Here is a 24,931-nt window from a genome sequence, read left to right on the forward strand (position 1 = left end):
CACTGGGTTTAACTTCTGTCTGGTTTGTACAACCTTTTACAAAATATCATGTAGACAACGCCCTCCCCATTGACCCAGACATATACATCTATGTATAAGCTGGCAATGATACTGTGCATGATAAAAACGGCGGGTTCTCTTGGAAGAACATAGTGCATTCACTGATGGGGCTACCTGGGTTAAAAGACTCATATTGTTATCCTTGTCACTATATCATTATTATCATTACTAGGCCTTATTAGCAACCATCAGCAGCAGCAGCAGCATAGATAGTATTTTCACTATACTAGCATTATCAATTGTTATTACCTTCATTATTACTAATATTATTGTTTTTCATACATATGTCATCATTACTATTATGAATATCATTAATATTGCCATTTTTGGTCATTGCTATTATCATTGCTATTACCATTGCTATGGTTAATGCTACAACAGTTTAGTCGAAGACGTTACCACTGTGAATAATGTCTACAGACTTGTCGGAAATCAAAAGTTGCAATAACATCCCTCATACCTAAACTGTGATGATGATGATGATGATTATGATGATGATGGGCCACATGCAGCTTATATGAATACGACGCAAAAAAGCGAAAGAGGGAAATCAAGTTACGTATCAATGTATGTTGATAGCTATGAAATCATGACAATAATATCCTCAAAGCACATCACAATCGTCATGTATTGCAATCACAACGTAGTGCCATCGTCCAACACGAAAGTTGAGGTGCGCTTGATGATCACAGGCTTGTTCTAGCTCAAACTATGTGGTAATCATGCAAATTCATGATGTTTGAATTATCCATTCATATTTTCTTGCATTGTTTGCGGGGTCACTTTCATTGACTGCCTCTGGGATGGCTGTTGGAAATCCTTCAGTCTTTTGTCGTGTTTGTCCCATATATTCCGTAGGCTAATAGATCCGCTCTTCAAGCTGACGCCCACACAATTTTTCAAACACGTGCTCAATATGAATAATCATCTTCAGTTGCACCGCCAAAAGCAATAATTGCAACGCAATGTGTTTAAAGAGTCAGCTGCTGACACTGCATAGCAACGGAGAAAGACGGTTTCTTTTTTTTTTTCTTTTATTGGACACCTTCAAGAGAGTGGTGGGTACAGGCACGCCGCTCACCCCGCCCCACTTAGGGATCGCTCCGCCATCCGATCGAGCGGGAATCGCTGCGCCTGCCGTCTGCTCGAACTGAGCGTGAACTGCGGCCAGCTGAACGGTCGGCTCCTGTTAGGGAGGAGCCGATGGCGACTCCGTCTCACCACGGGTGGGTTCGTGAGGTTATCGGTTGTGTCCGTCCTCTTTCGGGCGCCGTAGACTGTGTGTAAGAAAAGACGATTTTTTTTTTTTTAACACTGACAGAATGAAATGGAAATGAACTGACGAAAAAATGTGTATATTGCTTCATGTATTGAGTATGGTAGAGAGGATAAACCTAAAAATGTACTACGTACAAGATCTGAAACAATATTTTCAAGAACTGTCATCATTGGCTGAAGAGAAAGTATAGGCCTACATGACATTTCAGACATGATAAGTAAGATAACTTTAAGTATAAATCAAATAGCCGACGTATTACCTGAAAAAAAGTTAGAAATATCATTGCACGTACACATTAGCACTGCTATTCGATTGTACACTATCAATTTTCTATTCACATCTCAACGTTAAAGACAACTTATAAATGTTATATTACGTGCCAAAGTCACTGTAAATTTGCAACCAATTCATATGAATTTTTCCTTTATCCATTTCTTCAAACCAAATGTTCCAGCCTTCACAACTAACTGAGGTTTGCCGAGCGATGGACTTGTACCCGAATAAAAACTGACATTTTTCTTTTTATCTCTTTTTAGTGTAAATTATTATTGTGCAAATTGTTGTTACCCTTTTCCCCGAGTCCCTGTCCAAAGTTCATAGTGAGATGCACGCAGACGACCACGAGGAAGACCCGAATGATGAGTCCGAGAATGCCGCAGACGATGATGCAGGTTGGCAGGAGTTTGTCGGCTTTCGTCGGCCATTGCTCCCACCTCATCGAAAGCTGGAGACAGGAGAGATAGACGGGGCAGTTCTATCAATGTGTTCGTAACTTTCACTAGCAGTTGGAAGTTCGAATTTTTCAAAAAATGTAATGATCTTTGGTAAAGGTTCTCTCTCTCTCTCTCTGTCGCTGTGGCGAACCGAGTCGAAACCGATAAATGTTCCGAAGATCTCCATCATGCAGTGCTTCATCGTTTTGCTTGTTTGTTTTTCCCCACAATCAAACAGAGTTTATGAAAATCATAATTACAATCATGAGGCAATGCAATAATGATAGGTAATAGGCAGGCATATGACTACAAAATGGCTGTAGTCATGCCAACACAAGACATTTCATGAATTTACTAATGCTGTCAAGTTGAGATAATTGCCAATGTGATATGAATCTGAGATGGTTAATTTCGCTGTTTATATCTAAACCTCAAAGTCGAATCAATTATTTTCTTCGAGGTCAGACAGAGGGAGACATAAAGAAAAGGGTGTTCCCTCAAACAGATTATGTTTTCATTATTCGCACATGAAGTAAGAGAGGGGGACAAAACACATAAGCACGCACGAGATGTGGCGATGTACGGGTGGTGCCTCTGACCGTACCGTAAACCCTCCACAGCTATTGAGACTGCTTACTCATTTTCGCGATAAGCATCGGTACAATGCATGTGGTTTTCATTTTTTAGGCAAAACAAGAAAAAAGAAGCACGACATTTGCACACCCGTACGGATCATTACAAGCGTCAAACAAACAACAACAGGTATACGATAATGAGGTAACACCACATGTTTTCTACGTATTTGTGGAAAATTACACCTCAGTGAAAATTGGATTCACTGAACAGCTTTCATTATGTTTAAAGTAAACAACCGAATCTACTTCGCTACTACACAAAATGTCAAAACATAAAAGTTGATTCACTGTAATTACGGGTCATATAAATGAACTCGAATAGATATAAATATGAATATTCAAACAAAAAACAAAGAGAAAGAGAGAGGGGGAGAAAGAGTTTATAGCTCCAGTCAAAAGCAATCAATTCCTTATACGAGGTAATTTACGCGAAAACAATATATTGTAAAATGAAAATATTAATCCCTTGTTTGGTTTAGTTGATGTTGAATGCACTTGCAATAATAACCCCTCTAGGGCGTATGATTAATCATAGTGGTGGTGATGATAATTATGATGATATTATAATCACCACCATCAGCCTCTTAATCATCATTTGATGACTTTTTTTATAATTATTATCATTACAATGTTATAGATAAAAAGAAAAAAGTAAGAACGATTGTTATCGTCTTCCAATATTGCTCCAAAAATTCAGTACATGATGGAAATACAGTACACAATGCAATAAAACAATTTAATAACTGTATAGCAACTGATTATAAGAATCAATGATCCAGAATTACGCTTCTATATAATGTTATCCCACGACTTTTGACAACAGCAATCTGAAGAAAAAACAATGAATTAAGCTCAAACTTCCATCAAAAACACGGAGAACTCAAAGTAATCACTGCGTATACGGTAACAAGAAGCATGCAGGCGCGATAATAGGATAAAATGTCACATATTCATATACATCATTAAACTTTCATGTTTGGTATATAACCAGAACCCTGTTGCAAAAAAAAAAAAGATGCAGTCAAAGTTAATTCGGAAAATCAAACATAATACAGCTAGGTGTAAGCTAATCAGCCAGTTCGGAGACTTATATGTTTGACTTTTTGACTTATGTTTGATTTCAACTTCTATGAAACATTCAGGGTCCTGTATATACGTCACTAGTACGTCATCAAACTTACGTCAATAAACTTGTAGGTGATGAAGGCGGGTAAGATCCAACCGGTTGCCAGAAAGAGAACCACAAGTATTCTGTTCTCGTATCGCAGCTGTCATTGTGGAAAGAGAGAGAGAGAGAGAGAGATATTGAAGTTGTATATCATAACTATAAATAGCTATTTTATCATCATGATGTTATATTTAGCTCACTTTGAGGGTCTCGTTTTTAGCAGCATTTGCCATTTTGATCACAATTTTCTCCGACAATGGTGACTTGGCACTGATGCTGACTAATAATCATAGTAATAGTAGTAGTAGTAGTAGTAGTAGTAGTAACAACAACAACAACAACAACAATGATAATAATAATAATAATAATAATAATAATAATAATAATAATAATAATAATAATAATAATAATAATAATGATAATAATAATAATAATATTAATGATAATAAAACGTATATAAATTCCTCGGGCAGCTAAAAATTTACAGGTGAAACTGCCTTGTCGTTGTGATAGATGAGTGTATACTGTATCTAGGACCATGCAGAGATTAATTTCATTTTTTTTTTATTTCATGAATAGGTATAGTTATATGTGTGTCTCGTTGTTGACTTGATAGTATGAATCTATGCATGATAGGAATAAAAATAATAACTCATCGTATGGTTGAGGCCACCTCTGCGAGTGTCCTTGCAAATTTCCCGTGACATCCAAACGTACAGTTCCAAGAACAGGCAATCTTATGACATTCCGCTTTTCTTGCTTTTCAAATGTGTTCAGTGAATGTCGAATAATTACTGTTATCGCAATACATGTTGTGGTTGACTCCGTTTACCAAATTTTGCCTAAGTCTGCCTCATGTGAATATTACCTCGCAAGCAAGCAAAGGAATCTGTTGATACGTAATTTCCAACTTTCCAAGTGAAGTTCCAAAATAAGTGTCCAAATAAAATTTCGATCTATTCCACGTTCTGAACAGCCTTGGTGTCATTAAATTGTTCATTGCTATGCATTGTGTAAAAGAATTGTTCGTATCACTTTATTTTCTCGTGTTGCGAGGTTCAATGTTTGCACTTACCGCTAAAAACCCAAGGATGTTCCACATGAGACCCAGTGGAAGACCCAAACTTAGAACGATCTTCTCGAAACCATTGATGTTGATACCGTCATCCAAGACTAGAATCACCATACTGGTCTGAATGGGGGGGGGGGGAGGGAATCATAGAAGGATGCGATCCAATTTAGATTGTCTATTTCAATTTCTCGCATATTGCCCTAGAAAACATAAATATCACAAAAAACGTAACAACAACAAACAAAGAAAACACACAGGATGAACCTGACATCGATTTATAAGGAACTAAATAATTATGTGAAGAGATGTGAGCTTCTAAGCATCAGCTCATCCCGATAATAGTTCTTGCATAATATATATTTATATTGTACATATAATACATATACATACATACGTACATACACACACATGCATACATGCATTTACATATATATATATATATATATATATATATATATATATATACATACAATGTATATATAAAATAGCCAAATTGGGTGTCCTTGAAGAGGATTTTCTTTTATAGGTCCAACTTAGTTTAATGACGGTGAGAAGAACGTCGCAGGGAATCACTAGAGACTAAACAATTTGTATACTGAAAGTACATAAAACGGGATAATAATTATAAAAAGTACAGATACATATTTAAGTTATTCATCGGAGTATCGGCAGCCAGCAGTCCCAACAGAATGCAGTACGCATGCAATGTACGATAACAATTTTCATTCACACCCCCTTTTTTACATGCGTATTCTGGCACCACAGACGAATTGATATCGATGTGTTCATCGAGCTCACTCGGTATACCTCGTAAGTCACTCGGGGAAACATTTCGTAATGACTCGGCAATTCTCGTGACTCAGCCTGGCTCATGAGGATTCTAATCATTTTTGCAAGATCATCACGTCTTGGCAACTGTATAAACGCATTAACTGGTCTATCATACAGCTCCACAACATAGGAACCTCGGATAACCTTGGGCAAGTGCAACACCACACTCAACCCACATTTTTATTGTTGGGGTTATTGTTTTGATTCCCATTAAAAAAATCATGAACACACTCACAGGGAAACAACAGTGAGGGAAATCGCATTCAGCATGAGTAGTGAATTCTCTAAATTTCCCATTTTCGTGTTTTCACTCACTGCTTCAGAGATAAGGCACCGTTCTCAAATGTTATATTGATGTGATGTTTCGGCAAATACTAGTAAGGCAATACAGCAATATACCTTCAGGACAATGCAGGATTTCCAGTCATCAACACTTTCAGATTATCTTGTGTTGACATGAGTCCACTTTTAATTCGAGACTAATATACATTACATTCATAAACGAGGGGCTCCAACTTTATTCTATTTCTATTTTTTTTTTAGGGGCACTAACGGCATGAAACGTGGCAAAAGTTTGTTCTCACCCTATCCTCAACAAAAGTGTTACTTGGCAGCGGATAACAACTTTTGATAGATGATAAACGTATTGTAGTCTTGTCCTTGAGAAAGGAATTACATGTATACACAAACTTAAACAGTCCTTTATGTCTATAGGATCCTAAACTCCAATGCCATTTCCATGTTCCGGCTGACTTTCAGAAATAAGAGCAAACTCAATCCAGCGGGATGGTGGATGTTTCTGAGAAATATTGTAATGATAATAATGATCCACAATATAGGTCGCATCATTATCCAGGGTAGCCTCTTCAGTGTTGCCATTGCTCTACCAGAGGGCCCTGCCAATATTATAACCCTAGCGTTGGTTACCAGGTACCCACTCAGCCTACACACCTGGGTCGAGAGGGACATTGCGGGTAAAAACATCTTGTCCAAGGACGTAAGCACTGGGCGGGAATCGAACTCGGGTCCTCCGATTGGGAGTTGGGAGTCGTATCCACTATGCCACAACGCCCCACTTACATAACATGAACAAGTTAAGATATTAATATTCTTTCATGGAACATTAATATTAACCGGTATATAGCACTCACCTATGCAAATACGTTGATATGATGATGTTATTGCCACACACTCCTCTTTTCGATTGGTTCATGAAATAACGTAAAATTATTTAGTCAAGAATTAAGCAGATGCAACCCCCTTTCTTTAACTCATCGTTAATGGCTAGGTTCTTGCACACTACACTACAATAACTGATTGCAAATGATATCATTTTTTCTCCATTTCAAATCAAAACAATGTGACATCATCACCATGTATGATTATGTAACAAAAATATCCCAATTTCATGAAAACATATGAAAATTTAAAATCTCTACCCTTCTCCAAGGTGTGATTTTGATAAAAATAATTCCATTCTGTTGGATTGATTTTATTCTCGCCATCAAAGCCGACATGATTGTGGAGTGGATTAACACATAATCAGTTTATTGAGACATTTCTGCTAACGGAAAGTACATTGTCCCCACAATTCGGACCTGGGCCCCGTTGCATAAGGTTATGGTGGAACTATGGTAAACAAAATAATGGTAACCACCAGTGAGATCTTACCTTGGACTGGCTACGGAACAGTGTATTATTGTCAATGGTAGTTACCATTGATTGTGGAGTGACCATTCATTGTAAGCTACTATCTGACTATCAGGGGCTGCGCTATACGTTTTTTAAAGTGAAGGGGCCGACTTTCGCTTATGGGAACATGGACGGCGATTCGTTTATTGCAAAGGGGCCCAGGTCGTGGTTGTAAATCCATTCATTCACATTCACCTCGAGCTGGAGATCGACTTTGAGGAGGTCGACGAAGAGGTACATATTGCCGCACAGGTCCTGCAGGTGGATGTTTGCTCCCACGGTTCGGAAGATGAGGTTCTTGGCCCGCCGATACTTCACGCCCATGTAGATGCTGAAGCCGATTTGGAACGGAAAGAAGATACAGACCAGTACAAGCCGGGCCTGTGTAGACAATCATAGCAAAAATTTCGAATCATTACAAAGACAACAATCTTAATATTCCTGTTTGGGAGAACCAATGTGGTAGACTGTTATCATTTCCTTTTCTCTCTTAACCCTCTCTGTGTCAATGAGTCATTTCCTATATGTGTACAAATTTCACACATATACCTATGGACAGGAAATAAACGTGACACATAGAAGTTTAAATACTTCTTCTCTCCCCGTTAACCCATCAACACCGAGGGGGTTTTGCTGTAGCTATCATTATCGTGTCATTATGTAAACACCTATTTCGCTACAAATCTTATACCAGAATTGAAAAGGATTAAATGGAACGTGTTAATTGCATTAAATCTATACAGAGAAATTCACGCAAATAAAGACGCCATAGTATGGGATAGAGACGGGAGCATTAATCTTTTAAAATATGTTGCCAATTCAGTTCAGAAGCGATCACAGGTTCAGCAATATCACCCAGTTCTTTGGAAACCGTCTATTGTACGTAAACAATTTCTCAGCTGAGATTAACAGTAAAGTAGGTCCAAAAAGAGGACAAATTTTAGGAAAACGTCCCATTACTGCTACCATTGGTTTGGGTGTATGCGTGCCCGCGTGTATGTTGTTGTTGGGTTTTTTTTGCTTGTTTGCTATTTAAGTTTTCAAGCGATCAATGTGATGTTACACTTTGCGAGATGCCGCTGTCTGCATCGACCCTACTAGATAGTCCGCCATGGGTAAAAAAACCAGGACCTTGTTGCATAAAAAGATATCAATCAAATATAATACTCGGAGTCTCAGAGTCAGAAGAAGTACTCACTTCGACAGTAAGTCAGAAATAAGTTGGGTATAAGCCAATCAGAACTGAGCTGATTCAGAGACTTATGTTAATTATCCAACTTATGTTTGATCTCAACTGCTATGCAACAGGGCCACCCATTATGTGAAGCGCCCTCTGCGATGAATGAATTCAAGGTCGGACTTACCAGCTTGACGGAGTCCTCCGACGTCTCGATGAAGTTGGTGATGCAGTAGACGAAGATGACTGACATACTGAAGGCGAAGACGATGAGTTCGTAGGCATGTTCGCCGAGGACGCCGTGCACCACGTAATACAGACAGAACACTGCCGAGAAGGCGGTTGACATCCATTAGCATGGTGATACGGGGGATGTCATGCTAATGTCATTGACTACATGCACTCTAAACAGAATTTCGAGTGGAAAACGCCTTTTTAGGTGCGACCGCGTTGTGTCAATATGGAATGCACATAGGGGTAGATATTGATTTAATGGATAAAGGATGGCAACTTCCTGTGATTTATTGATATGAGCCGATTAGTTTATACCATCTTTGATATTAGCAAAAATCAGAAATAGAACACACTACCGACCACTAACATGGACCGTCTTATCTCCTCCGAATTAATGGTCAGTGATTGGAGAAAAAAAAAAGAGAGAAAAGTAATGAAGTATGACATTAGCAAAAATTAAATGAATGTTGAATACAGAATATACTAACGGATGTTGATGAGAAGTAAGATGGCGAAAGTGAAATCATCTGATGCCTTCTCCACGATGGCGACCCGGTCGGCCGTTAGTCCAAGTGTCACGAGGATCGTTAGTAGACATAGGACCAGGAACACCTTCTCCTCTCGGTTCAGCTTAGAGAACTTCCTGTACTGTGGACCGAAAGGGTAAAACCGATACAGCCAACATGGTTTCATTGGGATTCGGATAGGTCCTATTACATGGAACCATTGCTTCAAAGGAAATTAAACCGTGTGGATTGAGTGAATGCAGCAATAATATTAGAAGAACACATCAGTGGAAGTTTGAGGAAAATCCCTTCAAAGATTTGTGAATTTTTAAAGTTTTGGTGCCTCCATCGCGACAGTGAATGAAGGAACTACCACAGTTCGTGACGTCACATACGGAAAGCAATAGGACCAGGATCACCTTCTCTCGGTTCAGCTTAGAGAATTTCCTGTACTGTGGACCGAAATCTTTAAACCAATACAGGCAACAAAGTTTAATTGGGATTCATATAGGCATGTAATAGACATAGAATCACTGCTTTAATGGGGAAGGAAACCGAAATATGAATGTGGATTGAGTGAATGCAGCAATAATAATACAGAACACATCGGTGGAAGTTTGAGGAAAATCGGTCAATTCGTTCAAAGGTTATAGACTTTTGAAGTTTTGGTGTCTCCATTGCTGAATGATGGGACTACTTCAGTTCGTGATGTCACATACGGAAAACAATATAAAGGAAATATACAGAAAGGAAATATACAGAAAATCAAGATATTTTCATTTTTCCAGTACAGTGAATGAACACTTGACTTGCCTCTTTCAGAAAATATGAGGGGAAATATTGAACCCAACTATAGCAGTAACAAGTCGAGGGAACGCAAAGCAAAAAAAAACAAAACAAAACAAAAACAAACAAACAAACAAACAAACAACAGAAATTTTGTTGAATTCAGTCCTATCTCAACATATTAATAATTATACATTACTCATCTGTAGGATCATCATCCTTATGTGATGTTACGAGGGATTGCTCATGGTCATTTTCATGCTAATAGAAAAGTCATCGATATCATCTTCAGTTTTTCAACAGAAGTATGAATTACCAGCAACGGAAGTGAAATACCTTCCCCTTGTTTCAACCCAATATTTTCTACATCATCAGAAATTTATCCTGATATACAGAGACTAGTATACATATGCGTATAAAGAAATAGAAGAGACTACCAAAGAAACTTTGTATACACGTTCGTAGGGTTCTATCCAACAGTCTACACAATTTTGAAAGAGCAAGAAAATTTATAATGTTATGGGTGAGATGCGACAAAATTTCCTGTCATCTTTCTCGTGCAGTCGCCTCCCCACATTTGGGAAGTCTCAGGAGTCGGCCCTTTGTCCCGATTAGGCAAATGTCCCGAATATAAGACAGTGGTCAGAATTTTTACACCTTTTTTTGACTGAACTTCTTCTCCTTTTTCTTCACGGAGAAATACGAGTTTCCCCAGCTGGTACCGCAGTGGCTTCTCTGTACGTCTTAATTATTAGATACCGGAACCACATCCCTTCGGAAATACGATTAGCACAGGCCTCGGTCACCTGAGCGGATTGGCGCAATGCAATTATTGCAAACTGTAAATTGGAGGTTTCCTTGAAGAAGTTGCCTTCGGACAAAACGAAATCACCAATAACAATATCGAGGGTGGAACAGCTCTATCTCCCAATGAAACACATGTGCACACAATAACGGCATACAGAAGAAAGATAACAACACAGTTTCGGTAACGCAGGATTGCGATTGGAGACACAGTGTTTAATTATGCAGCATTGCCCTTGACAATCACAAGTCGAAATTCTTTATGGTTTTACAAGGGGATTCGATCAATTTAATGTCAGTAAGTCTGTATAATTTGGTACGAGGATTATCACATATCAATTTCACATGGTGTTCGACAATGCATAAGCCCATCATTATAAACCTCGATATGACCTAAAAGAAGAGATAAAAATGAACGATTTCGGTTTCTTATATCTGTATCTACACGTATCACAAGATTATAACATTGAATAAAGGAGAAGAACTACATTGTAATAAAGAAAATAAACCAGGACCCAGAGTGGAACGAAAACCTAAGCGTGGTAAATTCACGTATTAAATATTATCTAACAAGCTTATGTGCTACCATTTTGTTTGTTTAGGCTCGATGAGAAAAATTAAATCAAGGATATAGTTGAGCACCCATACCCAGCTACGTTTGTATTGATAGATTCTTCCGCAAGTCGTTTACCTGTAAATTCAAAGTTGCTATAAAATCGGGATTGTTTCATTAAGTGATTTTTCAGTAAACACTGCATATTTTTGGGCTGTTGTACGTTGTCATCACACAGCACCATTTGGTTTTGCTTAGTAAGGATCTATCGTCTGAAACATTGTTTGCAGTATTTTCTTCTTTGATCAAGGAGCGATGAAATGGAAATCGACACCTACTATAACAATGTATTCGGAGCATGATTTCTGATCACCATGTGGCATTCACTATATTTAGTTTTGTTGTAGTCTGCCGTTTCACTCTTTTTGAATAACCATTAATTCTTGCACAGGGAATCAGTGACATAATTGAATGCGCCTTCTTTACAATAGAAAAATAAATATTCCATTTTTGGCGTGCAGTCACTGAACAATAATCCCAAATGCATAATTAGCCCTCGACCCCGTGAAGTGAAACTTTGGCGAAACATGCTCTCGTCGTGTATGATAATCACGTGTGGGTGCATTTAGAATTATGCACTACTCAGTATTTAGGTTAAATCAAATAGAAATCGTTTGTGTTGAATGAAATAATGAATTGATGTAGAATTTACATAATGGAAGATATTTTGTTCGACAAAAACGGGCTCAGAAGACTTGAGCCACAGGTTTCAATCAAACCTTTGTCTTTGGGATAGTATATACAAGAGCTACTGAACTGGAAGGATGCCATTGGAAAGTGACACAGGTTGTTACTACCAGGCTTTACACAGACTGGTATGACCCGCAAGGATATGAAGAGTGCGCCAAATATAGCACCGTTTCAAAATGAGATATATACAGTGATCTCTTTGCGTGGCATCCGCAACGAAGTCTTTCCCCGAACATCGAGTTAGTTCAGAGTTGGCATGCATTAAACTGTCATTATGCAATTTCCACGTTGACATCCTCTAGGCAGTATCATTTCAACGCAACGCTGAAGGAGAGACTGAGAGAGAAAGAGAGACAAAGAGGAAGAGAGAGAGAGAGAGAGAAAGAAAGAGAGAGATTGAAAGAGGGAGAGAGAGAGAATGAAATGAAGAACATGCGCCCTGGGAGGGAGAAAACGCGTTTCGTTTCCACAAGTTACGGTAGGATTAAAAATAACGCACATTCGGCAGCTGCGCGCTCCTCGACCCGACTTGGGATTACCATGACGTCTGCCTAACGACAGACTTTGACTTACGACATTACCATGTTGTCAGAAACATACGTCACTGCCTGATTATTGGTCGCAAGCCCTCGGCGGAGTCCCATAAGAACCACAAACTTTGCTTACATTGTGTGTGTTATATAAGATTGTGTTTGGAAAGACAACCACATGATTACTTAAAATTTCGATGATTTTTAAATTTTTTTTTTTATCATAAGTATTCTCCCCTTATCGGTTGCATGCCTCCACGCATGTGTCCTTAACGACTTCAATAAAATAACGGATATTTTCATGGAAGAATAGGAAAGATTCATAATGACCAATACCAGACTCTCACTTAGAAAACAATTTACTAACTGTGCATCATTTTGCAAGACTCTACAGAGTTGCAACTTTCGTATTCGAGCTCCGCCAGAGGGCGCACTAAATAGCGACTAAAATCAAATCCAAACTCGAGGCCGAAAGGAAACTTAACATTTTCGTGTTGCAACTGGAATGTTGTATTTTTCCTCAAAATTTGACATTTTGAGCATTTCTATTGTCAGGTAGCATTGAGAAATATTAATAAAAACGATCATAGAATGATCAAAGAGCCATTAAAATAGGGACATGAGAGTGGTGGAGAGAGAGTTTTGCTAAGCACACGAGAATTTCACCGAAAGAAAATTACTTACGAATACAGAGTTGGGGATTATATGACCTGTGTAAATTCGGAAAGCTTGGACCAGATCCAACTTTCGTGGACCAAACTTAGTTAGGGAACCACAATATGCGTCAGGTCAACGACCTTCCAAGTTTTCTGGGAATGTAATGTCCTTTATATTGTTACGTTACAAATTGACTGCGAAAAGAACGCGAAAAAGCAAGGATCTCAATCCCGATTGCAATTTTTGCAAAGTGACTTAGAACTACGTTTATGATATGGTCACTGTGTTGACCCCGGTACTGCAGGATGAAGTTAAGATAATATTATGAACACATTGCTTACGGGATCTGAATGTGTCGTGTATGTATGATGCACCCTATATATACAGGGCTTTGGTAAGTAGAATTACGCTCCTTCTACTTCAGTTGACAGGATAACGCAAAGACATTCATAGTAGTCTACAAGAAAACCCGGGACATATCGCCCCCTTAATGACTAAGCAACAAGCACGAGGTCCTTTCACAATCCTTTTTTACTTTTGATTCTGACACATTATATTAAAAATACCATGAACTTTCTGAGGAGGGTTTGCAATGGACTTGACAAGTCTCCTCGGCATGATATCATTTTCATACATTCTGTCTGGAAGTTGTTCACCATCATGAATCGATCAATCTCGCAAAAAGAAAAACAAACAGTTGCTTTTGAAGACCACTGATATACTCTTTAACGTTGGCCTGAAATTGACAAAAATTGCCGTTGAGCGCTCATAACCTTTGAGACGGTATAACTTCCATCGTAATTTAAACGGAAACGACCGGAACCCGGGGATAAAGGCAGCATATTAGTTCAGGAATATACAAATGCGATATGTCCGATAAAGAATACACGAAAGCATATCCTTAAGATCAAGTTTATTTAGTATACGGTACCTTGAACGGTACATATTAATAGACTGAAATGGGGCTAGAATTTGCTACCAATCATCGGTCCACTTATAAACACTTCTTATGGATACCTATATGGATACAGTCTACGGTTGTGGCTGTAGGTTCCTCGTTGTCCACTCTTAGTCTGACCGATCCTTCAAGTTCAGAGATCAACGAATACTCTTTTAATATTGAATTCGGAATTTTCATTGTGATAGCTCAAGATATGTGTTTCTTCAAAAGCGATTATAAATTTCCATTCTAATTTTTGCTTATATTCCATATCCAGATCATTAATATCGTTCCTTCAGCCAATGGTTTGCAATTTGTTTCCAGAGTTCCTTTGAAAGAAAAGAGGAACAGTTTTAATTTCATGCGCGCTGGCAATTTACAAGCTCCCTGTTTGTTTGTTTGTTCGTTCGTTCGCTTATTTTGTTTGTATTTTGTTCATGCTGGCTCACTATGGAATACATTTCGAGTCTGTTATATGATGCAGCTTGTGGAAGAAACAACAAAAGGGGGAGGAGGAGGAAAAAGACAACATGGCGACGATAACAGGGATTCTCCTAGAGCTTCTAATCCCATCCAAGCACAGACTGTAATCCAGGGCGCGCTGGTGACACGGATGTCCCCAAAAATAACCCGAAAAAATGGCGACGGAATGACAGTCGGGCATGAGGGTTAAGCAGGGGCATGAGAGAGTGAGAAACCTGTTGGTAATCTCGTCTCAGACGTACCAAGCTGTATACTAGTCAACATGAGACAGCAACTGCTAGAGTCAAAACTTATTAGCCCATCATAACCCTTCCCAAACGGGGGTATATCATGGACAATCGGGCTGAATATGTATAGGGGTAAAGGAAGGGGAGGCATACTTCTGCACCTTTCGAGAAACGATGAATGACTTGTTTATGCCTCCACACACACACACAAAAAAAAAAAGATAGTTTAGAAAATAGAATAATCCAAGAAAATGTATTAAGTAATTAAATTGGTTTTAGTCGATATGTAAGCGTGCGAATGTGGACGGAAAATTAATTAATCAGAGTCAGGCAAACTTATACCGCCACTGTAGACACTAGTATCACAATCATCACACGGAAGATCGCTCCAAGTATACCAAAAACAAATAAACAAACAAACAAACAAACAAACATTGAAACATTGTTATGATATGATTGTTATGATTCTAACGATGTGCATGAAACTATCTATTTATGCTTGCATTTGCACGTATCAGATTTACGTCCAATGTACTTCGTCCTCTTCAAGATGTCTTTAAAACATTATCACAACTCATCTGTCCATGGATACTTGCAATCACCATAGATGTAGAATACCATAACTTTTCTTCCAGGTCCTTCTAAACGGGAAGAGCGACTCTTCTTTCAAGATGTTTAGGATTTTATGCATTGATTACCATCATAATCATCATCACTGTCGTCGTCGTCATCATCATCATCATCATCATCATTATCATAACCATTCTCATCAATATCATTATCATTATCATCATCAACAACACCGTCATTATCATCAAAATCATCAATATCATCATCATCATCTTTATCATCCTCCTTCTCATCATCATCATCATTATCATCATCATCATCATCATCATCATCATCATCATCATCATCAACATCAACATCTTTATCATCATCACTGAATCTGTTACGCGCGATGCTGAAGACAATAAGATACTCTGAACGCCTCGATGTTTCCCTATAAAAGTCATGCATTGAAATGTGGGGGTTGCATACTCCCCCCCCCCCGTCCCTTTGAACCATTTGTTGAGTGTATATACATACATTAATGTGTTTGCGTCGTTAGTGTCATATAACATAGATTGCAATACCCACATGTAGCTACTACAGCTCACACATTTATTTTAAGGGAATTAATAATTGAGAATTATTTGTGTGGAAAGACTTTTGTTTGGTTGAGAGGGTGCTACAGACTTTTTTCATTTATTTATTTATTTTTTTGGTCACCCAGTGCTGGATGAGCTAGTGCTGGGGATGGACTATAGTGATAAACATTAATTTCTACATAACCGTGTGCAAAGTGTTAGTTTAATTGCCCACTCATCACTCTCTATCATTTATCCTAATGTCATTATGTCGAACACATTCTTCCGCTTGGTCCCAATATGTCATCCTTCAAAAAACAGTGCTTATCGAGATAAGTTTGGTATCAAAACTTGTGCGTTAGGTATAGAGGAAAAAGAAGAAAAAAAAAACACACCTATAATTACAGAGAAATTCCAAAATTACGTTCGGAAGACTGGCATAATACTGTCTAGAAAATTCAGCCTTGATGATAACACAATGTATGCCAAACGCCCCCCCCCCCCTTCCCTCCAGCCGAGCTCCGGATAAAATGGCATCAAATCCGTTAGTTCTTGTTCTCTGTCATTGAAGTAAGCAAACAATATAATATTATATGAACATGATCTGGTAAACGCCATTTTGATGACACAATGCTTTGGTAACCGACCTTGCTATAACTTCAAGGCCATCATAACCAAATGTCATGATAAGGTGGGGGGGGGGGGGGAGGGGGCAACGTCTTATCTTGATACATAAAAAAACCCATCTTGTATTAGCCGTTCATATTCCTTTATCCTGCATCAGTTTTCTCCTGTAAACACTGCCGTGCTGGTATTAATGTCCAAGTTCTTATACTGTTTATTGTGTGTTTTTATTAACCGTGAGTGTCGTGGTTTTTCCCCCGTTTTTCCCTCTCTCTTATTCAGTGTCATGGTTCTCAGTGTCGTAAAGTAACATCAACAAACAAACAAATAACTACAAAACAATCAGTTTTAGTCAGGTTTAATAATATTGGTGAAATGATCTATCGTATACTGAGAAACATCGAAGCACTTGTGTTCGAATGATCAACAATGTACAACGCTCTCGAAAATCCCAAAAGCTTGTCAGGAAACAATCGATCTCGTATAAGAACCAGATCTTAAGAATGTCTTTTTAAAAAAAAAATCAAAATGCATTGAGTATGTACACAAAAATAAGATAACTTATTACTAAGTTATCAGAGGACAATGATGTCCATCATTTCAAATATAGTACAGAGCTGGTCTATTGACATCAGACTACAAGGTCCTATAAATCTTATAGATTTAAATGCAAAGTATGAATTGAACACATGAGTCCATTATTCTGTGATGATATTTGAACATCATAAACCCCGAATTGTGCAGCACGGATCTATGTCATCTGTGTTTTCCTATCGTTAAAGGGATTGTTCAGCTCACCAGCTGACAGGAAGTGTATGCTGTGACCTTCGCCACCATTGTTACTCCTAGGCCTCTACATTTCATCTATTTCTGTACGCGGGCAGGATACGAGTCCCCACAGGAAGATTTAGACCGGTATTAAGTCCTGACCAGTGCGGTTGACATTTTTCGACACAACATAATAGAGCCCTGCATTATCACTTGTTATCATTCTGATAAAGATCAAATAAATTTGGACCGAATCGAATTGATTTGGAATGAATTAACTTAATCCTCTCGGCTTAAGGACATACAAATGACAAGCAATATGGGGCGTGTCTCATTTTGAATAATTTTGTTAATATGTAGCATGATGTGACACTCATTATTATGATAAAGAACAAGCGATATTTATGGTTCAGCTTAGCTTAACGACCATAATTATTATCTACAAAATGGTAGCATTGATAATGTGATAACTTTAACTCGTGCAAGCACAACGAACAGTTTCAAACTTTTCTACATGTTCAGAATGTTTGAAAAAAAAAAGAGCATAATAATAAAATCGGCAGACTAGTCACCGGTGTTACAGGCAGGTGAAAGTGATCACGGTACTGCAGGTATATAGGGAAAGTCAATCTGTCAAATTTAGATTACAGATCTTTACTTGAGACAAATCTTGTTACTGATCAAGAGAGCATTGTCCGGGAAATATCGAATGAAAAACAAAACGCAACTAAAGCATGGCAACTGAACCAAATCTATCCAAACCCGAACCAATCATGAGCTCATACCGAAACCCTTCACTGGATTACACACCCTGGGAATTAACCTTCAAAACGTCAGTTTAAAGACCCTGGCCGAGAAAAGCTCCGTGTACAGTTCATTTTTCTGCCCTACTTTGACTCGGGATTCTTGCGCTCGTACATCATGTAACAATCTAACCATACACTTCGGAAATATCAATATACAACCATGCAGTGAAAAGCTACAAAATTGTGATGGACAATTTTCGCTTTTTCTCTACGGACTACATAGACCGAACGATGCGATGCAATGTGCTCTTCTCATACCGAATAAATAGAGACAAAAGCATCAACAACAAACAACAACAACACATGCGTGCGCGCGCTCACACACACTCGCACACTAGCACACACACACATATACACACACCCACACACACACACAGTCAATTTTACCACAACATCAGACATTTCGAAACAAACTTGACGGTTTCATGAGCTTGAGACGTTGCTCGACGATACTCGTCAGGGCATGAGTCACGGAGTATGGCATTTCCTTTGCTAACTCAGTAAGCGCGTCTCATTCTGGTTCAACACTTACGTGTTGTCACAACACCTGTTGGTCCAAATATGACGCTATAGAGCACCGTTACCTGCCAACAAAAGCTGCGACGTCAAAGTGTACCAAAAGAAAGCCTTGGTATAGTTCCTTTATCAACGTTTAGAAGACGGCAATAGAAAATGCGTCAAAGCGCTTTCGATATTGCGCATTTATATATTCACCGTGAGAAATTCATGACCAAAGAGGTCTCAGAATTGGAGTTGACCAGGTTTGTTTATGTAGTTTCACATTGACTTCTTTAGTCGGCAATAGCGACTTAAGCTTTCTTTTTTTATTTGAATGGGATATGACTATTGAAAGGGATTGCACATCATACTCAAATAACTTTTTTATCACTTCTTTTGCAGTTATGATATCGCACGTCTCCACATCAACAACTTTAATACAGTTTACACAATGATTCGTTAATCAAAGATTTGGAAAATGATCGTGAACCTGCAACAAATTGCATAGGCCTATTTAACATGAATTCGTCAAAGAAGTACTCATCAAAACAAAACGAAAACAAATGCGACCAAAATCACAATCCCGATTGAGCCTAGACTGAAACACTCCTGTAGTTTTTTTGTTTTGTTTTGTTTTGTTTTAATTTTGGTTTTTTTGTGTGGGTGTTTTTTGTTTTTGTTTTTGCGGGGAGGTGGGGGGGGGGGGGGGGGAGGTTGCGAAAAAAAACCCCCAAAACTAGATGCTCCAACATACAAGTATCAAAAGTTCACAAGTCCTTTGTCGAGTAATACGGAGACATACAAATCCTCCACTAAACACACTGACTTGGTACTGCATGGGTATAGAACAATAACGGATTGTCTTTCATTTTGAACGAAACAAATTCATTTCTCTTCAAAACCTCGATTCACAACAATTATGTAAAGTATAAAATACAGCACAATAAAGCTCATTTTCTGATGCTATTGTTCTTCCTGTGTTCTCCTGTCAAATTTGATTCATTTAAGAAAATAATGACGCGCTTCGGATAACCCAATCTCGCGATAGCTTTCAAACTTTTAAACAAAACATAACACTTGCGAGATAGGTGTATCATACAAACATAAACGTTGACGAGAAGATAGGAATATTATGCGAGTTGATGCGTCTGGAAGGAATAGGAAGGGAATGAGGAGATTAGAATAAACAACATATAGCTAGAGAAAACTTTAGCCATTTGTGTTGTAATCAAACGCTTGACACATGATTCAATAATGATGAGCCTTATTATGAAAGTGATCACAAAAGTGCCGTCATTTGTACACTCCTGTTATACTGGCAGCGGGGAAGGGAATGCGAATCCCGAGAAACAGTGATAAAGATCAGAGGTGATTAACAGGAAGAGAATCAACGCAAGCAAAGGAACAACGCCTTTATTGAAGACTATGAAGACCTCATTTACAGCTACACTGGATTAACATGACTCTATTATGACTGCAGTACTTATATATTTTATATGATATGATATAAACATAATAATGAAACTGAGGCCTGGGACAAAATACCCATTGTACATACCTACACGTATATAGGTTAGATAAATCAAATACAATCAGCATTGAAATCAACATCAAGATCACTGCATAATATAGTTTCATCTATCGATCTACAGTAAAGAGTATCAGGAAGGGCTAGTAGTATCGCTTTAAAGGATGAACATTAGTCTGGTCTGTGCAAAAATCTGCGGATAATCTGTGAAATAAAATACAATATATATATCATCTTGTCAATTGTTTCGTAGTTCTTTATGGTGAACCATTGTGGTCGTCCATATTGATGATAAAGATGAAGGTAATGACCGCAGTATGCTATATAGCTGCGGCTACCGGCTCTGATAATGGTGATGACATAATGATGATAGTGGATGTGTCCTCATCTTAATCATCATCTTTCTCCTGAATGCAAATATGTTTATGAAGAGGAAAATGATATGTGGAATATAGAAGAGAGATTGTGAGGGGGAGGGGGGGGGGGGAGAGAATAGAGGCCCGGGAGAGAGAGAGGGAGAGGGAGAGTCAGTGCTCTATGGAGAGAGAGGGGTAAAACGTGTGATATCAAAGGATGTTGAGGGAAGGGGGAGGGCAAACTCGCACCCACTTCGATCCGTACCTGGGAAGTTTAGACAGGAAATTGTTTTTACTTCATTTATTAACACTCTTTTTGCCCTGGCAGTTGCCTTTTGGCAAAGGAAAAATGATCACACACCGACAATGCTGTACAGAGATAAAGCGAATCCTGGGTTGAATGGAGACGGCACCCAGATGCTAACACAATAATGTGTTCGCGCGGATTGCAACCTGCTTTTTATGCTTTTGTTTGTTTTCTTGTGTGTGTGTGTGTTTTTTTTTTTACTCCAGCCTTAAAGCTGTAGAAATCAGTTAAGAGTAAATAAAAAAAAAAAAAAACGTGCGCCTTTGGCATATAACTAATAAAGAAAGGGATGGAACGGTTTATGATACCGAGTTCATAGTTGAAGGTTTCTTCATAGATTTGTCCGACGTACTCGAATAAAACAGAAGCTGATTACAATGAACTCACATCAAGTTTTTCATCGTAGCTGTCATTATTCGTGATTCGTCGAATGTGAACACTTTTCCTGCTCATCTTCTGAATGGAAATATTAATACGATTTTAACGTTGACCAAGTGATAATTTAATTGTGTTAGATCTTGGGTGTCGCGGTTTCTGTAAAATATTTTGATTTTCATTATACATGTACATGTATTCGTCACCATTTATCCCGACAGTACTGATATTATACATGCTACTCCCCATAATTCCCTCTCCTTTTCATTCATAGCTGTAAAGAGTATGGAAAGTTTGCATCATACTAAAATCATGGCTATATTTGGTTCTACAGAAACCTTGAAACAAATTGTTAAATGCTAAAATTTCTTTGTTGTGAAAAAAAAAAATGTGTCACGAGGCATATTAATGTGCTCATAAAAGAACAAGAATGGATGTATAAATAAATGAATGAACGGATGAATGCATGAATGAACGAATGAATGAATGAATGAATGAATGAATGAATGAATGAATGAATGAATGAATGAATGAATGAATGAATGAATGAATGGGTGGATGAATGAATGAATGAATGAATGAATGCATGAATGAACGAATGAATGAATGAATGAATGAATGAATGAATGAATGAATGAATGAATGAATGAATGGGTGGATGAATGAATGAATGAATGAATGAGCGAGTGAGTGAGTGAATAAATAAATGAATGAATGAATAGGATGCTGAATTGTTTTGATGGAGTGACTTCATGAGAAAAGTAACACGCACTGTGATCTGCAAAGGAAGACTTTCACTCCTCATTAATATTTTTTTTTTTTTTTGAGGAGGGGGGGGGGGGTAAGTTTACTTATTTTGAAATTTCACACAGGTTTATCTCGCAGCAGCTCCTTGTAGGATTTGAGCATCATTATAAACCCGTTGCGTACAAGATAGTGTCAGCGCCGCAGAGATAATACACAGCAGACTCGGCTCGGGTGATGAGAAATGGACCAAGACGACTGACAAGCATCGAATTTCCACTGAATATAAAGAAATAAAGACGATGTTTGCGAGGCCATTATAAGCTCTCTCGCTCTTTAATCTTCACTGAGCGAGTGGCGACTTGAATATATCTTCTTATTGTGTCGTATTATCAAGACAATAATTTCTGAGGCCATTATCTTCGTCAAGCGTTTGCTTAGTATGATGACGGTCTCCTGTATTTCTGTTATATCTAGAGTTGCTTAATTTGTATTTTGAACGGCAAGTAGGCCTACACGAGATTCTATGTTTGCATTTGTGCATAAAATAACGCCTTCATTTTTCATTTTGTATTTTAATAGAATGATGTTGGATTTGAATTAATCATTTGTCTGTTTCAACTTTCAGATTTAAACAATATTGTGCTCAATTAGTTCGTTTAATTGACTTTGTATCACATTTATGTATGAAAAAGAAATACAGAAATGAAATAAAATCAATCAATCAATCAATCAATCAATCAATCAATCATGACCATATATACATATGGCGCAATTTGTTGAAAGTGTAGTCTCAATGCTTTCTGTTTATATTTGTTCAGTTTTTAAACAAAAAAGTTTCATCACTCCTAGAATATGAGGTAAATTATATTGTTGTCTTTCCATCATAATAATTGATCAATATATAATGACAAGAATTTTTAAACGACATTAAACGACACATATTGTGGCGTCAAGGGTAAACTTTGTGTAGACATCCCCATATTTGTATGAAAGCAAAATCATCAACAGTGACGCAATGCGAATATCATTACATGTAATGACGAAAATCAACTGACCGATAAAATCATAAGAATATCATACTTACTCACTCTTACGCATATGGCATTGCCAGTTAAGCTCCCTATTACACAGTGCCTTAAAAAATATCTCACCTTTTTTAATTGATTGGTGACAAATGAACACGTGGTCATATATATATATATATATATATATATATATATATATATATATATATATATATATATATATATATATATATCTAGTCTGTACATACATTTCAATACGGGAATAGGTATATCTAGGACATGGTGAGTTAGGTCGGAAGATAAGACCGTTTGCACTTTGTTTTTCTCCCAACAATAGGTCACGCCACGACTCAACAAAACTGAAAAAGAAAACAGAATTCAGGTCTACCTTTGCAGAAATATTTGAAAGAAGAGGTGTTAATCGGCCAAATGGAATCGAAAAAAAAAAACACCCCTAATCAATGATTCTCATATTTAAACTGTTATTTAGGGGGGGGGGGTGATCAAGTACTAATGCAAATTGTCAATTTATGATTCACAAAAAAAAGACAACCTACCGGTCCGACGAGAGTGTCTATGGTAGATCGCTCGCGCTCGACGTCGACACCGAAATCAGCGAAGGTGGATGGCCTGTCGTGATCCTTGAACTCGGTGAAGTACGGTTTCAAATCCAGGCCGAACTCCGCGAAAGTGACGGGGCGCTCTTGTCGCCGACTGTTGTCTCCGCCATTTTTAGCTCGCCTCGTCTCCACGGCCGCCATTTTGATTCGGTGACCCACTCCAGGACGTGGGGAGGGGGAAACCTTTTACTCTCCACCCGTTTGAGGAATGCACGCGTGCGTTTATCATATACGTGACTATTAGGCACGGTGCGAGGGGTCCTCGGCGTAATCTGTTGAACATGTAGCTGCCTATACTAGCACAAACGAGGCTTCATATTCCCCTCCTTTCATGTGTTGGCAATGCCTTAGTACTGTCGATACAGTATCGCCACCGCCCCTTGTTCCAAACTAACTTGAAAAGTACCCTCTTCCGCATGGAACCCCTTCCCCGGTTGTCCAAATTAGACTCTGTCTCCAGCCGCTTCTATCCATATCCATGACCATGTTGCGGATCACGCACCATTTACCGCTTTTATCGTTTATAAGTCTTGCTAGTGGTAACATTAACGTTGATCTGTATAATGGTAATCATACTAGCAAAATGAAAGGAAAAGAGTGAAAGCCTGTTCAAATGGAGTCTACGTGAGTTCCACTGCATGCCACAGGAGGGGAAATGTCTATGCAAAGATTTGCGCAGGTCTTGATCATGTGTGTGTGCGCGCCACGGGTACAAGGAGCCACCAACATTATTACCTCAAAGAGACGGTATATCGGCTCCCAGCTGAGATTCTTTTCCTGGATTGCGGTCTGGAGGGTCAACATTTAACCATAAACCTGAACCTCTTTCTTTTCGAGGGCATGCAAGGAGAAAGAAAAGGCATTTGGTAATGGTTGTAGAGACAGCGAGAAAACAATGGAATGGTTTCCGTAAACGGTTATATATTATCTTGACCCCCGTTTTGTGAATAGTATTTAGAAGCAGAAAGCGCTGCCTTTCTTTTTACTTGTAAAGATAAGTGAGTCGATGAATTGAAATGAATAAAAATAAAGATAGAAAGAAATAAATTA

General features: G+C 38.3%; 1 protein-coding gene across 1 annotated transcript; it reads right to left on the reverse strand.

Annotated features, from left to right (window-relative positions):
* Window positions 1-1,137: 1,137 nt before the first annotated feature.
* LOC140239323 (uncharacterized) lies at window positions 1,138-24,022 on the reverse strand. The gene is made up of 8 exons (XM_072319196.1): window positions 23,819-24,022; window positions 9,350-9,509; window positions 8,815-8,954; window positions 7,646-7,831; window positions 4,931-5,047; window positions 3,869-3,955; window positions 1,907-2,063; window positions 1,138-1,337 (listed from the first exon to the last, which is right to left on the reverse strand). The coding sequence occupies exons 1-8, from the start codon at window positions 24,020-24,022 to the stop codon at window positions 1,138-1,140; spliced, it is 1,251 nt and encodes a 416-aa protein (XP_072175297.1).
* Window positions 24,023-24,931: the final 909 nt, after the last annotated feature.

This window comes from Diadema setosum, chromosome 15 (genome assembly GCF_964275005.1).
Source record: "Diadema setosum chromosome 15, eeDiaSeto1, whole genome shotgun sequence".
NCBI classification, from domain to species: Eukaryota; Metazoa; Echinodermata; class Echinoidea; order Diadematoida; family Diadematidae; genus Diadema; species Diadema setosum.